Here is a 16079-nt window from a genome sequence, read left to right as displayed (position 1 = left end):
GTGCATGAAGTAACTAGCATTGACGTAAACTGTGAAAGCACTGGGATGGGCCCATCAAACTCCCTTCCTGTACCTTCGGCCACACTGACCTATTTTGTTAAAGTTGATTAAAGTGATACCAAATCACTCACTAATTCATTCCATTCTGTAGAAATACTCTACTAACTCTTAATGTGTATTGTAAAACTGTTTTTCTAAACGAACGACTGTTTGCACACCTTTCCTTGATCTTGTTTATTAATCATTATTTTACCCCTATGTTGTTATTGATTCCTTTTAACTATTTAGGGACCAAGGCCTGTTTAGACCATTCAAAAGCCTCTCCTGGTGCCCTCCAGTGTCACCACATGATGTAGCCATTTCATGTATTAACATAGTTGTGTAAATGGGGGGGGGGAATTGAAATCAGTTTGACATTTTGCAATAAAAAAAAACATGAAGTTTATTCTTTGCCAATAGTTTAATTTATTCCATTGTTATTATTTTGGTCTTCGTCAATCAATCAAGCTAGCTGAGTTCGGATGATTATGTTGCTTGTCTGTCACCTTGTTTGTCTGTATGTATGTCTGTCCGTCTATAGTTGTTTGCTTGCTTGTATGTTATATGACTTAATAAGGGAGGTAGTTCAATTATTGATTAGGCCCAGGCTTACTTACTGATGTCATCTTTAATCAGATCTGAGAGTAAAAGACGATGGCCTTCTCGTCGTCATAAACTCAGGAGTCACATGTCCTTTTTGTCTCTTCGGGCTGGGAGGGTGATGTTTTGAAGAAGTCTACCTCTATAAGACGTTACAGAAGGGAATAAAGACGGGGATGTTTGTGGATGGAGCAGCATGATTCAACAGGGGACCCTTGGTTTAGCATTTCACTTTGCCACCTCAGAAGGGCCCGGGGTGTTTTCGGTGTCCCAGCAATACTATTACGAGAAGTCAACTGCTGTTTCATGCTCAGATTTAAAAAATAAATCGAAAACAATAAAGCAACAATAGGCTCGATCCCTCATTCAAAAATATTCAATTTGTTTTGAGTCGGTGAGAAAACTTCTTGCAGAATGCAGCACAATCCAGTTTTGCTTTCTGCAGTTACGTCACTCTTTGAACGTATACTGCGGATGCGGAAGGCGTTACTTCTTGCCCACACATTTATGCAAAACATGATGCGTGCGCTTACTTCCGGGCTAAATATTACTTGTTTGGATGAGGCAAAGATCTGAAAAAGCACTTAACGAACAGAATAAAATGACGATCAAAATCAGAAGAGTTGGTGAGGTACGAAAATGTTCCTCTGAACAGCAAAATTAATGGGTATAGTTGTCAGCCTAACACCATCGCAAGAGGGCGCTATAACCCTGCTTGCAAAGCTCGCACAGTACGAGGAGTTGGCAGCTAATTATGTATCGATGGTGTTTCACTTCAGCTAAAAGTATACGAAAGGCTTGCCATTCGTCAAACAAAAGTTTAAATCTGCTAAATATGAAGAAATATATTGGTTCAACCATTATAAACAGGTTTCGCATAATGATGGTACTTCTGGGAACAATTGCCGGACCGTCTTTAATAAAGACGTGGTAGTTTATTCTTTTAACGTTTAACTTGAACAAAATACATAAACCGTTGTTGTTCAAAATACATAAACCGTTGTTGTTTCAACCTTAAACCGATGGCAAACTGTCTCCTTTAAAATCACATTAAGTAGCCAAATACTTGGGCTGTGTCCGAATATACGACTACAGCTACGACGGCTTGATTGTAACGTCATTACGCATTGAACTATAAGGACTTCCTTGGAAAGATCATCAGTGTTCTACATTGGACGCATGAGACATGGCAGAGGTCCGAACAGTGGTATTAGACCAGGGGCAACAAAGGCAATGGCCTTCGTGTTGGGGCACCAAGGCCAAGACCAGGGGAAACAGAGCTCTCCGTGTAATTCCATGCGTACTGTAGGATTAAGACGCGAGTCTTCGGAACGATACACGAAACAGCACCAGGATATCTATGGTAGTGCAATGACCTATTGGGTGTCAGTAAGTCCGCAGGGCCCACCTAGATCGGATTGCTGCTATTTTATGTCAACGCGTGATGTGCATGATACTAAGGAATACCCCTCAAAGTCAGCTAGGAGTGACGGTGTCCTGTATCGGTTTGGTATTACTTTGTACAGGTATGGGGACGAGGATGATGTTGTTGCTATGATGGAGATAATGATGAAATAATGATAATGGTTTCAATTTGAAATGCATTGATCGTCCCCAGTAATAATGAACACCAGTGAATCCAGAATGGAGCAGTAATATTGTGGTTATAATGATGTCAGTTACAAGAATTTGATCAAACACGATGACCACGGTATTGTAATTGCATGTTAAATCATGATTAAAGCGTCATGTTTCAAGAGGATGATGGAAAAGGAAACCGATGATGATGATGATGATTGTGGTGATAATGATGATGTCAGTTTAAGAAGATAATCAAACACTAAACGATTTTCACGTTTGGTTTAATAATTGTGTCAATCGTCACATTTCATAAAACAGAAAGTTTTGGTGTTGTCTAATCATGTATAGATCATTGATGTATGAAGAGAATGATTGCGATGATGAATGTATTGGAATTATGTTGATGACAATGATAAGCAGATGAGTAAACACTTGAAAATTATCACATTATCGCGTCAACTGCTACATTTCATAAAACAAAATGCTTTGATGATGTCAAATTATGAGCAGAATTAATGTACGAAGAGAATGACTGTGGTGATGATGATAGGGGTGATGATGATGACAATGATAAGTAGATGCGTGCAAAGATGATCACATTAATCTGCCAACTGTTACATACATTGCATATAGGTGATGAGACATGATCATAACATTAATGTGTGAAGGGAATGATGGCGAAGACGATTGGGGTGAAGGTGACTTTAATAGCAATGATTAGCAGAATGAGTGAACACTTAAAGATGATAACATTGAAAAATGTGTAAACTGTATTGACACAGAAAGTGTTACAGGTGAATGATGAGACATTGGCAGAACATTCACGTACAAAGAGAATGATTGAGATGATGATGGAGTGAAAATATTGTTGACACTTGAAGATGGTCGCATTAAACACTTGAAGATTATCACAATATTGCGTCAGCTGTTCCATTTCACGACACAGAAAGTGTGACAAGGGACTGATGAGACATGCTGAACATTAATGTTTGAAGAGAATAATGCGACGACGATGGGATGAAGATGATGATAATGACAATGATAAGCAGATTACGGGCAATGTGTTTACATGCTGGAAATTGTACCTGGTAGTTTACTATTTTTCCTGACTTAAATAGGGGAATAAGCCCAGATTTTCACGGTGTCTTATTTCAGATGGTTGGTCACACCAAAAATGAACGCTATCTCAAGGTTATTTATGTAGCAATACTGTAAGAATGATGAATACATAAAAAGTGCTTGAGTTTGTTAAATACAAGACCTGAAAAGAGTTTACTCAACTTGTGTTTTGTTGTTCAATTGGTGTCCATGTAACAAAAAGTGTATCAATGATTGTGGCTGTGGATGTTCTCCAGTATAACAGCTTTCCAGGTGGAAATACTCTCGAGAGGCTGGATGCAATGGTATTAAACTTTCAGATTGCATCTTATCAATCTATTATCGAAAAATAACCAAGTGTACTTTGTCCAAACCCATGTTAACCCTCCACCGCCCTCTGACGATTCTTGTCAACAAAAAACTTGGGCTGGCGTGCGGAGTTTACTTAAAAACCATCCTACACCACACGACAGTCAAACTTGATCCACCACAAGAAAAGAAGGCCCAAAACAGACTGTTTGTGCACTGATCACATTGTTCATTCGCCTACCCGCCTACACGTGCACATCATCCAAAATCAAACAAAGTCAAAACACAGCGCGAACGGCACAGTGTGTGTACAGTTGCGCGCGGCCGCCCTTGGTTAACGATGGTGCGCTTTTAAGACAGTCGCGAGGGACCCACGCCTGAGTCCAAAAAGAGCTTCTCGCAATTTATTAAAATATTATATTTATCTGGGAATGTCTTGGCAATAAGAATATGGCAATTTCTTTTCTGTGGTTATTTGTGTTGGTCATGAGATGAGTGAGTATTAATCAAGTGGAATTAGGCTGAAGAGAGAGGTAGCTGTCAGTGTTTGTTGGTCGCTGGAGTGTAGAGCCGGTCCACCGACGTACGCGCGTGAGGACGACTGATTAACAACGCGTTTACAAATCCCACCAGGTTAAAGGCAGTGGACACTATTGGTAATTGTCAAAGACTAGCATTCACCCATGGTGTATCTCAACATATGCATGAAATAACAAACCTGTGAAAATTTCAGCTCAATTGGTCGTCGAAGTTGCGAGATAACTATGAAAGAAAAAAATATCCTTGTCACACGACGTTGTGTCCTTTCAGATGCTTGATTTCGAGACCTCAAGTTCTAAATCTGAGGTCTTGAAATCAAATTTGTGGAAAATTACTTCTTTCTCGAAAACTACGTCTTTTCAGAGGGAGCAGTTTCTCACAATGTTTTATACTATCATCCTCTCCCCATTACTCGTTACCAAGTACGGTTTTATGCTAACAATTATTTTGAGTAATTACCAATAGTGTCCACTGCCTTTAAGATTTTTAGAATTATGCTAATTACCGAAAGGAAAAAAAGACTCTAAACCAAGTCCGAAAGGCGAAGGTGTGTTGTATAACGACTGGGATTCGATCCCACACCCTGCTAATCAGAAACACCAGAGTTTGAGTCCAGTGCTGTTATCACCCCGGCCACGAATTTTGACCATACAAATAATATGAAGATTGGCTAAACTCAATCAATATGTAAACACAACATTTCTACATGTTTAAATCAAAATGTATCACATCAGTTGTGTCGCTTTCTAAATCAAGGTATGCGAAAATGATTACAGAAAAATTAAGTTTTTTTTTTTTAAATGTACCAAATTTCCGAACGAGAAATACAAAGCAATAATCGTCATCCATGACGAATGCATCGCCCAAACGATTATTACCACGAAGCTAATACCCACATTTAAAAAAACATCGGTACCCAAGAATCACAAAGGCGAAATCCAACATCCCCTACATGTAAAGTCAACAGATATTGCCAAATCGGATTAAACCATACTGTCTTTAATTTCATTACTTCTTTGCTCGCCTATGCCGTCGATAATAAAATGGCAGTTCACTTACAACTGTTGCCTATGGCCTTAATATCGCTGGAGTGTAAGCTTTTGGAGAAGAAGAAGAAGGAAAAACAGGCACAAGTATTAAGTGGAGCATCCGTAACCCATGGGTATGATAATCAGATTGTATGTCGTGACACATGGTGCAGCATCAAACCTGATTGTAATCAACAGCATTTTTAGGAGAACATGTTAAAAGTCACCCCAAACCAGTTAATACCTCTTATCACTTGGATTGCCGAGCTGTGTTTACAATAATTGGTCATGTCCTATTTATTCTCAGGAGAGCTTATGACGTATAAGCACTTTAAGTGATTCAGCCAATTAGAGATCGTGAAGCATTAGACACGTTTGTTGATTGGGTGGTATTTCTGGAGGGAATGACATTGTGGAAGGCATGTCGCCGTCTTCCAGTTTAATGGCTGATGGTGATGTAGACTGCTGCGAGAGTGGTAAATTGATGTTTGGCTTCTACTTTTTCCTCAAAAGCAATGTGCTGTATGGTCACATTTTCAAAATGGCGGACAGGAACTTAGTCGGTGTCCCAAAGTTGTTGACTGCTGTGCGTGGTGCAATAGTGCAGTTGTGCGTTGTTTGTTTAGATGATCTTCACGTCAAGGGATCTCGGCAAACTCCCACATGGGGATATAAATGCCAAGCTGGCAACAGCCAATATCTCTAACATAAACATTGGTTTAATGTCTATGATTATGAATTGCACAAATCAAGAAATTGTGTTTCAGGAACTAGACAAATGCTTAGTCAATGTGAAATCAGCGGTTAGCTTGGGGGATTTGAACCTATTGATGTGAATGAAACCAAAAGTTATTACCACGTCAATACTTTTCAATAGTTTGGGTCTCAGGTACGAATGTTATTCTTGCAGTTAATGATGCGAATGAGGCTGCGGTCATTGGTAATAGGGATGTGTTACAGTTGAGAAATTGATACTTTACTTTAACAAAGATATTATGGTGACGTGTATAGATGTTTGAAAAACATGTCTGCTTTACTGTACCTGTTATGATTGTTGGACACCTGCAGTGTTTTGTGTATAGACATATTTGTTGGTTATAGTTCAATTAGTGGATAAATTTGTTTTTACGTAGATGCTGATGTAAAATGAGGACTGGACCCAATTTCAAAAAGCCTTTACCTTGGAAAGCACAAAAATTAACAGGAACAGACTCGTATAACTTAGCAAACGAAGCTTATCCTATCGGTCAAAATTATATTAGGTTTCCATAAATGTGGCTCTTTCCCCACTCAATTTTTGCTAGACATTGGACACTATTGGTAATTGTATCTCAACATATGCACAAAATAACAAACCTTTGAAAATTTGAACTCAATTGGTCGCGTTGCGAGATAATAATGGAAGAAAAAACACCTATGTCACGCGAAGTTGTGTGCTTTCAGATGCTTGATTTCGGGACCTCAAAATCTAGTTCTGAGGTCTCGAAATCAAATTCAAATATTTTAGTGGAAAATTACTTCTTTCTCGAAAACTACGTTACTTCAGAGGGAGCCGTTTGTCACAATGTTTTATACTAGCAACAGCTCTCCATTGCTTGTTACCAAGTAAGTTTTTATGCTAACAATTTATTTGAGTAATTACCAATAGTGATCATTGTCTTTAAAGGAACACGTTGCCTTGGATTGGACGAGTTGGTATATAAAAAGCGTTTGTAACCGTTTTTTGTTAAATGCATGTGATTGAAAAGATGTTTAAAAATTAGCATACAATGATCCACACAAATTTGCCTCGAAATTGCGTGTTTTTCCTTTTATTTTGCGAACTAACACGGTCGGACATTTATGGGAGTCAAAAATTTGACTCCCATAAAATTAATGGCTGACCGTGTTAGTCGATGAGGAAGAAGGGAAACCGTGCAATTTAGAAGCATGTTTGTGTAGATCATTGTATTCTACTTTTACAACATCTTTCTACCCATATGAATTTTATAACAAACGGTTATAAACGCTTTTCAAAGACCAACTCGACCGATCCAAGGCGTCGAAGAAATTTGGTCCAGCAGTTTGTTCTGCCCAGCAGCTTTCTGAAATTGGGGCTTGGTTGTGACATGAATGATGTCTTGTTCTTACGGTGCAGTCTTCTTGGCTACTGTTGTTTTTTCACATTAGGTAACCATTGTATAGCTATACAGTTAGCAGCAAAACCTTCACCCGTTGTCATTTGTCATTGTTAATTGTCATGGACAAGCCGCACAAACATGTCTGACTTCAACCATAAATATTTCACTAGGTCTTTATCGATCTACGATCGCTCACAGATGCATCATAAACCTATCGATACAGACCCCTTAATGAAGAAACAAAAGCTCTAATGAACCACAAAGAAATATCCCCCAGGACTTAACCAGTAGACTGTATATTAATTGAGACAAATTAGGCACAAGAAGAGGTTTTTTATGTCATCCTGATGACATCAGGGTTGCAAGCCGTTTAGCTTGGACCTTCTTGGTGTTATTTTAACAGGATTAGTGGGGTACTTAACGGTTTTTGTCCCCTGTCCTTCCCAATACACGATCGATGGGAATGTTTGTCAAAGAGAGGGATTTCAAGAAGGGGCTAGCCCTGTCTGTGCATGCAGCAAACCCTACACAAAAACTACCGCTGTGTATTCAAGAAAAGAGTTGAGTGTGGATTATGATTGATAAGGGGCCCGTACAGAAGGAGATGATAGGATGAACGGGGATCAAAAGAGATGGGAGAAAACGAAACCATAATGTGCAGTAGAAAGGCCACTAATGGGTGTATTGATAAAGTGATTAGGAGTTGGGATGGGGGGGGGGGGGGGTCGGTGTGGCATCCGGATTGGGGACCCTTATAACTGACGCCACACGCACTGTCTATGGTGTGCCATTTTTTGGAGTAAACATTGCAGGTGAAATTATGATCACCACGAGGTTCACAAGCACATTAAGGTTGGGTACGAATAAGCGGCTATGGCTACGGCTACGGTTGTTTCTAAGGGTGTTGCTAGGGACTCCCTTTACTCCGACGCATAATGACGCAGTGATTAAGCCAATAGACGTGACCAAAACCGCCAATCTTAATGCATGAGCAATCTGACTCACAAAATGGCGCATTCAACGTTTTCGTTGGTGGTGTGACAAATTAGATTGGTCAAAATACACAACCAGTTGACGGGAGAACCCTTGAGCACATCTCGGGCGTATTAGGACAGTGTGTGATTTCACGCAAAGCAATTGTTATGATAAACATGTTTCTGGTGATGGTGCCCCGTAAATGGACTTAGATGCTGTAGATATCAAGTCTGAGGAAGCCCTTAAACAAGTATGCTTGCTATATATGTGAATCAGAAACACCAGGGTTAATCCCTATCTCTCTTCAACCACATGCACTGTACGGTACCAAATTCCGAACTTAATCAATTAGTTATGATACCGGGCATACTTGGCACAACCGGGACTCGAACCCGCTGATCAGAAACACCAGAGCTTGAGTCCTGTGCTCTTAACCACTCGGCGATTCAACAAACCACACAGTTGGTGCTGATTATCAATTAGTAATAATTACACCTATCAAAAGTGAATCAGGCCCGGTGTGTCCACACGTGTTTTGACACTCTCTTTAAACTGAAGTTCAAAGAGTAACAAATTGACTGCCGCCATTCCATGTCTTACATTACAATGCGCGTTGTAATATTCTTCTCCAGAAATCATATCAATAAAATTATGTTCGTTTATTCACTCAATCGTCCAGCCTTTCACTTGTCCAGTTCTTCTCTCCTAACCCCTTCCTTCATGCATTAATTTACTCATTCATTCGTGTTCAATCATTAACAACAATAGCACCTGAATGTATCAGATGACACATCATCTATGTACAGTCAAACCATACTTCTGGATGGGCGACCTTTTCCACGAGGGGCCCATCGTATAATGATGTATAAAACATCAGATATCGGGTATACTATAAAGAAAAGAGAATAAAGTATCTAGTCAGAGGAATTGAAGATTTTGAGAACAAGGGGGTGTCCGATCTTGGCTAGCTGTGTGTAGATAAAAAAGACCGAGGTGTGAGACGCACGTCTCCTGACGGTCAGGCCCGGGTTAGCTCTCCCATTAAAATTTCATGTTTGCATCAGAAGCGAGCCAAACGAGACGAAATGGCACTGGTGCGCATCCCATAACAAGATAGGACACGAGACCATTCGTGTTAAAAGCCCAACCTTTGGTGTTGCGCATCAAGACTGGCCCGTGTTGTGCGCTTAAGACAAGGCACTAACAGGGTGCCGCAGTTCGAGAGTCCGGCACGGCTATGGCGAGAAAGCTTGCACGGATTTTCTATAACTCCCGTTAGGCCATAACCCCTTCTTTTCATCTTCTGTTGATCTCTCCCCCTCTGTCTTTTTACTGCCTGCTACTTAGACAAGCCCCCTGCAGTAGCTCCTTAATTCCTCGCCTCAATTAAATCGATACACCGGCTGCTTTTAAAGCTAATGACAAAGCCGCCCCTTTAGCGCCGATTTGGGCCCTTTAGAAAAGGCGGTAACAAGCAGACAACTTTTGGCTCTGAATGCCGCACTGGCCAACCGGACACTGTAACCTTCAAACGGCGACACAACTCCCACAGACCCGTATTGTTAGGAAGAAGGGGAACATAGCGGCCAAAATGAGCACCGTCTTCATTCTCTCTTTAAATAAGGAAAAAAAGCTCACACAAATAACGTAAAAGCATTTAGAGGGAACCATTACCTTCTAAATCACCCCCAAAAGACCTCCAAACCCCGTGTGGCGTAATCAAGCTACGGTTATGAGGGGATTAACTTAGCTGGACTTTATTGTACAAGATAATTTATATCAAAAGTTGATTGTTCATTTTTGAGGAATTTTGCTGCATTAAAAATATGTCTGAGTAAGCGAAACATGAATTGTGGTTTTGGAGTGATAAACAGGAATGGTAATTTCATACGAAATTCCTGGGCCCAATTTCATAGAGCTGCTTAACTTGCAGAAAATATTGCTTAGTAATGTTTTGCTAAGCATAAATGAGCAGGATACCAGTCACACACTGTACATGTGACAATATAGTTTGGCTGGTAACCTTATTTTTGTTAGCACTATTTTGTTGTGACTGAAATTGGCCCTGTGGTTTAGAATCATTGTGCTCAACATTCCCCACCAAATACCATTTTAGGTAAAATGTATCTTTCTTTTTATGTCAACATGTTCTTGTGAAAGTAAGGGAAGACAAATATTTGTGAATAATACGATTGCATTCAGATATGACACAAATGCGCAGCATCTACCGTGTAGGTATGTTTGACAAGGCTATGGGAGGTTGGCGCCGGGCTGGCTGGCCGGGTCCAAAGCACGCAACTCTAGTCCATCCTCGTACACAATGTAGGCTCATGGGGGGCGTGCCCCGAGCTATTCTCGGTTAATACTTTGATTTTCAATAAATGTTTATTTACATAGTATTTGTGAAGCGATATCGCGTAGTCTTTTCTTCAAGCCATTTTTTGTTACACCCTTGCGTAACAAGGCATCGTCTTGTTGCAAAGTTGAGGACCCCATACCCACAGCACTGTTTGTTGATGGGAATGGCAGACTATAAAGAGGTTGCCTTTGCTGCATAGGAAACCGATGGGGCCTGTATAATGTAATCTATAGTATATTCTACACGCATCGCCGGCCTGGTGCTTCGTTCCCAATGCATTTTTGCCTAGACGCTGGTCCAGAATTCGTTAAAGTCAAATTGAGAGACTGAGATCCAAGTTGTGCGCCGAGTCCCCCTCTCTCTCTTACAGATGATGCACGCAGTGCATGTACGATATCTCTAGTCGAAATCCACGGGGAGTTGCGAGAAACACCGGGTATCCAAGCAAGCTCCCCCGGGCTTGCAGCGCTGCAAGCTACCCCCTCACTGCCTTAAAGATACCCACTTTCCTCGTAGGAGCGCAAAAACAGCGAGCGTGAGCAGCAATAGTCTCCCGGCGAATTTACACGGCTGCCTGCATTCTCTTGAGTCCTTTTCATCTCAGGTTGAACAACACTTTCCAGTTCAAGCACCACTCGTTGAAACACTCACCCAAACTGAAACAGCTAGAAACTCCATATCATCACTCGCAGTGAACAAACATTAACTCACGGGTATATGCCGTGATTTAATAGCTTCATCCTAACTTAGACAGCGGGGAATACGTGAGGAGTAAAAAGCCCCCGTCTAAAAAAAAAAAAGACCTCAAGCAATCTGGTGAAGTATATTATAGGGTACAGTAAATAACACGACAGCCAGCGTGAAGGAGCCTGTGGTTATCATCAATGAATGCCCGAAGGCGAGGCATGCCATGCTAGTAACGCGCACAACGTACTATTTCTGATGGGTTATCAGTCAACATCTAACCAGTCAAACATCTTTTTTTCTGAGTCGACCGGCTTGTTGGTAGTGGGCAATGTCCCTTCAGAAGGACGGTCTGCCTGGTCTTTTATTGTCCAAGTGGTTTTGAGAAGCAATGGTCAGCTATTTTGAAAGTGACTTTTTGGAATAGCATTCCTTGCCAAACCAGGGCTCTTTTTTGTATGGCCCTATTCGAAACCACGGCTTCGGCTTTGGATTCTGCTTCAGGCCCCGTCATCTCGTCTGAAACCCTGGGCGGGTATATACAAAGCACGCGCAATTGTCAAAACAACCGCGGGGCAAAGCTAACCTGACCAGAATCCAAAGCCAAATCCAGTCGATTCGAAAAGGGCCTATGTTTTGGGGACTCTAGGTGGCAGCAGACTTACCATGTGTATCTATTGTTCTTGGAAATGTGAGCAAGCTCAGAATGACGTAAACAATAATCAAGTCTACCGCCACCTAGCGTTCAAAAACATACTATTGTTTGAGTTATGAAAACCATTTGAAACCGGATTATGTTTCCTCATGTATTCTCTGCACGATCGCTTTTCACTTTGACAGAATTTCAAATATTGTTATTCACTGCAAAACCTGGGGTGTTAAATTGACACAATGTGTGTTGTTGCATCATGCAAACCAAAAAGGGAATCAAATTATACACCACGTGGTGTTAAAATAACAATAATAATAACATTGGTGTTGTTTTAACACCTTATGGTGTTAATTTTGATTCTTACCTCGGTATCTAATACTGTGTGGCAACACAAGGTGTCAAAGTTAACACCCACGTTTTGCAGTGTGTAGGATTGGCACTTTGTATTTAGAGAGCTTTCATTAGTTATAATTTTTTGATTTTGGTACACGAACTGTTGTTAGAAGTCCATGTACGAACTGAAGTCAACAGTCACATTGGTGTTGATGGCAATAATTTGGGCTTAGTACCGGAAGCAAATGACTATGGTTTTTAAAAAGTAGGGTTGACTGGGGGTGGGGGGGGCGGGAGCTGGCATGCATCCACATGTTTCCAGTGCCCCCCCCCCCCCCCCCAAGAGTCCGACGATAACTAACATCATGCAGTGCTGACAAGGAAAGGAAAACAGAGGAGAAGAGCGACAATTGCCTCTGCCCGTATATCCCCTCCCCACCCTGTGAAGCAACCCCCTGGTTCCAGCCGCGCCCCTCCCCACCACTGGAAAGCAACGCACCTTATGTGCCCCCCCCCCCGCCTCCTGTCCAGTGAAACAACTCCTTGCTGCTGCATGTAATCGAGTCCGGAACCAGACCACAATTCGCCAGACTTGGACTTCTAACTGGACTTGAATGTGAAGATATTGGATAGCCACGTAGCACTTATCAATTCCGTATCAACTCTACATTGAAAGCACAGGGACAAGAGTCTCACATGAGGATTTACATAATATGTTTTTTTTTTATATAGACTGAGTCCAACACAGAGAGTTCATGATGGTCTATACCCATTGCAAGCGATCCGTGAGTACTGTATGTCCATCTGTATTGTGTGCCTTTCGGAAACACAACTAATAGGCTATTCGGACACCAGGGAATGCTGCACTCCCCGCCGGCTCCACGGACCATTTTGACGGTCAAACTTAACCACCAGACCGTGGTAATTATTTCACGGATCCCGTCCATGACTTTCGTGGCAACTGACGCACGACCGGACGTCCAGCGAATAGAAAAAACCCCCACAGAAAACCACTAATACCATAATCAATGTGTTCGGTCATGTATACAACACTGGACAAATTGATTCACAATAAGAAGGTTATGACCCAGTTATGATACATAATCTATTATGAATGAAGTTCTAAAAAGAAAAACTTGTTTTATTATTATTTTATGGCACTCGGAAATTGGCTAAAGTCTATTAAATCCAGGTCACAGAATCATAACACAGATTTGTTGCGACCGGAACAAAATTATTTGTTTAACGTTTGGTTAATACCTTTTATTTAAAGGAAACGTCTTAATAGGCCTAATTTAATTTTAAAATCCAATACAAAAATGTACAAAAATATGTTTCATGGTAGGGACACACACGTTGCCCTGGGCGATTTTTGGCTATTAAAAGCGTATGTTATAAAATGAAAATGATATGAATATGGTTGGTAAATATGTTTTGAAAGTAGAATAATGATTCATGTACATGTACATGTACATGTGATCCACGAACTAACACGATAAGTGACACGGATTCTACGTCATACTGACCCACTATGGGTCAGGCCACATGGACCCGATTATGGGTCAAATCTGACCCGGAAGTTTCTAGAGTGCACACAAAACAAGACGAGAGAGCACCTTTAAGCATATTTTTCTTTCCGCGATTCATTTGTTTATGTGTTATGTATCTTGAAAACAAAAAGTTTATTTAAATAAATATGATACACTGCAATTTTACAGAAATGTTTCTTTACTAAGTGGTTGTTGTGGGTTCGAAACCCATAGACCATATCCGTATAATGAGAGAGATTGGCTGTTGCTAGATTGGTGTTTAAATCCACTCATGGGAGTTTGCCGAACTCCCTTGACGAGAGGATCAAAAAGAGAGAAAGAAAGAAATAATATTTTGAGGGGAAATCTGTAAATAGGGTTCCCGCTGACTACATATAGCATAATCTCTATACAATCGACAACTCAAACGCGTTGTTTAATTAAACTCGTGTAATAGAGGGCGTTATTTAACGATCTGCCAACAGCCGCGGCCATATTGGGAGACCGAAGACACGGCCTTAAACAACAAAATTGCTTTAAGATATCTTTGGGTATCCTGGACCGTGCCTGCCTATGATGAACAAACAAGAGCACGTGCATTGCTTGACGTGACCACAAATGATATCATATTGCCCCAAAATATAATTTTTTTCCTCTTCTGAAGAACTGTATCACTGAGGCCGATCTGTAGAGAGCATTGAATTGTACTCTAGCGATCATCAAACCGGTTTACACAGCTTCAAAATGCACGTGTTATACCGGAAAATCCGCCTCAAACAAACAAGAAAGAGGTAAATGCGGCCAACAAAGAGCCCCCCTCGCGAAAATTGTCGCTTTTGTGCACACAGTTTCTGCTCCCAACACCCGCCGAACACCTTGGGTAAATACGGTGGGCGGCGCCCTGGCCGAGCCGGCAGCGTGCGCTGATTGGCAGCCGTGCCGTCCAATCGCTAGCAAGGCAGGATGACGACTGGTGTGTACGAGGCGCGTGTGTGAGAGTCCGGGGAAAATACTCACCAAATAATAAGTCTTTAATTGGTGTCCACCGGACCCATCAACATTGGCACGGACTTTATATCTCAGGCGCATCTGCAACTGCGGACCACACAACAGCTCTGCTCTTTGGTGCCGGGATCTTGAATAGGCGTGTTTCCCACCGTGTAGCGCAGGCTTTTCAAACCAGTCGTAAGTTTCGTCGCCCGTCTTTTCGATTTTTCTCGCCTGGCCAGGACTCGTCGCAGGTATGATGTACGAAGGAAGTGAGGACTATATCAGCCAACGGGCCAGGGCGCACGCCTTTGCCCTTAACAGCATTGTGCCACCGCCACCTCGGAGTTTCCCGTACCCTGGTCTGCCCATGCAGCCGCCTAACCATAACGCTCTTTCTTTCTCCGGAATGTCAGGTACGTGTCTAAAATCTCTCTCTTCTACTAGACTAGATCCGAAGGGTATCCCAACTCACTTTCGAAATACACTTCGACAGACACTCAGCATTGTTAGAATTTACCAACACCATTTGTACTTGTGAACTTCACAAGTTCTAGCTAACACTCCGGGATTTACACATTTATGACACTTTGTTTACAGAATCCAAGTCTGTATGAGATAATAACAAGAAAACACTTGAGTTGAACATCAGATTGGCTCAAGGTCTGGAGAGGTATGATCATTTCTAAAATGATATCTCTTAAATGTTTTCGCACTTTCTATTAATACATTTGGTGAATTGTTTCCCGTCGTATTCATCAGTGACGCAACTATAAATAAATAGTATATGGATCTGTTGTTTTTAAACAAAAACATGACATAAACTACTATTCAACGAAAATTTGTTTTGTACAAACTCCGATAAGAGAAAGTGAGATAATTACTAGGTCTGCTTGCCAAGTAAAAACAATCATGTTCAATTCGATCAAAGTTTATGCAAAATCTTTTTTTTAAACGGTGTTATAAAACTCAAACTTGGTTTATACAAAAATGTAAATAAAATGAAATAAATAACAAACGACAGGTGATTTTTATTATTTTCTTTTTATATCTCTTATTTTGTTTGGACCGATCGTACAACAAACATTTTGTAAATAAGTTTATGGTTAATGCGAGTTGCAGCATGCCGCAGTGAGTTTAATCTTCTCCAAAATAAAACATAAAAAATAAAATAACAATAATATTAAATTCTACAAAAATATTAATATCAAACCCGAATCCTAAACAATAAAATGTTGCTGTTTG

The 16079-nt window shown here is 40.9% G+C and overlaps 1 protein-coding gene across 2 annotated transcripts in view; it reads left to right on the top strand.

The window, feature by feature from the left end:
- The first annotated feature begins 14908 nt into the window (after window positions 1-14908).
- Window positions 14909-16079, top strand: part of LOC117290804 (T-box transcription factor TBX2b-like) — a 43058-nt gene continuing 41887 nt past the window's right edge. For both annotated transcript variants that reach the window (XM_033772366.1, XM_033772365.1), the window contains exon 1: window positions 14909-15250. In XM_033772366.1, the coding sequence (XP_033628257.1) occupies window positions 15091-15250 (160 nt within the window). In that variant the 5' untranslated portion in view covers window positions 14909-15090. The remainder of the gene's footprint in view (window positions 15251-16079) is intronic.

The sequence above is a fragment of the Asterias rubens genome, chromosome 5 (assembly GCF_902459465.1).
Source record: "Asterias rubens chromosome 5, eAstRub1.3, whole genome shotgun sequence".
In the NCBI taxonomy this organism is placed as follows: domain Eukaryota; kingdom Metazoa; phylum Echinodermata; class Asteroidea; order Forcipulatida; family Asteriidae; genus Asterias; species Asterias rubens.
This window is presented reverse-complemented; position numbering and strand designations above follow the sequence as displayed.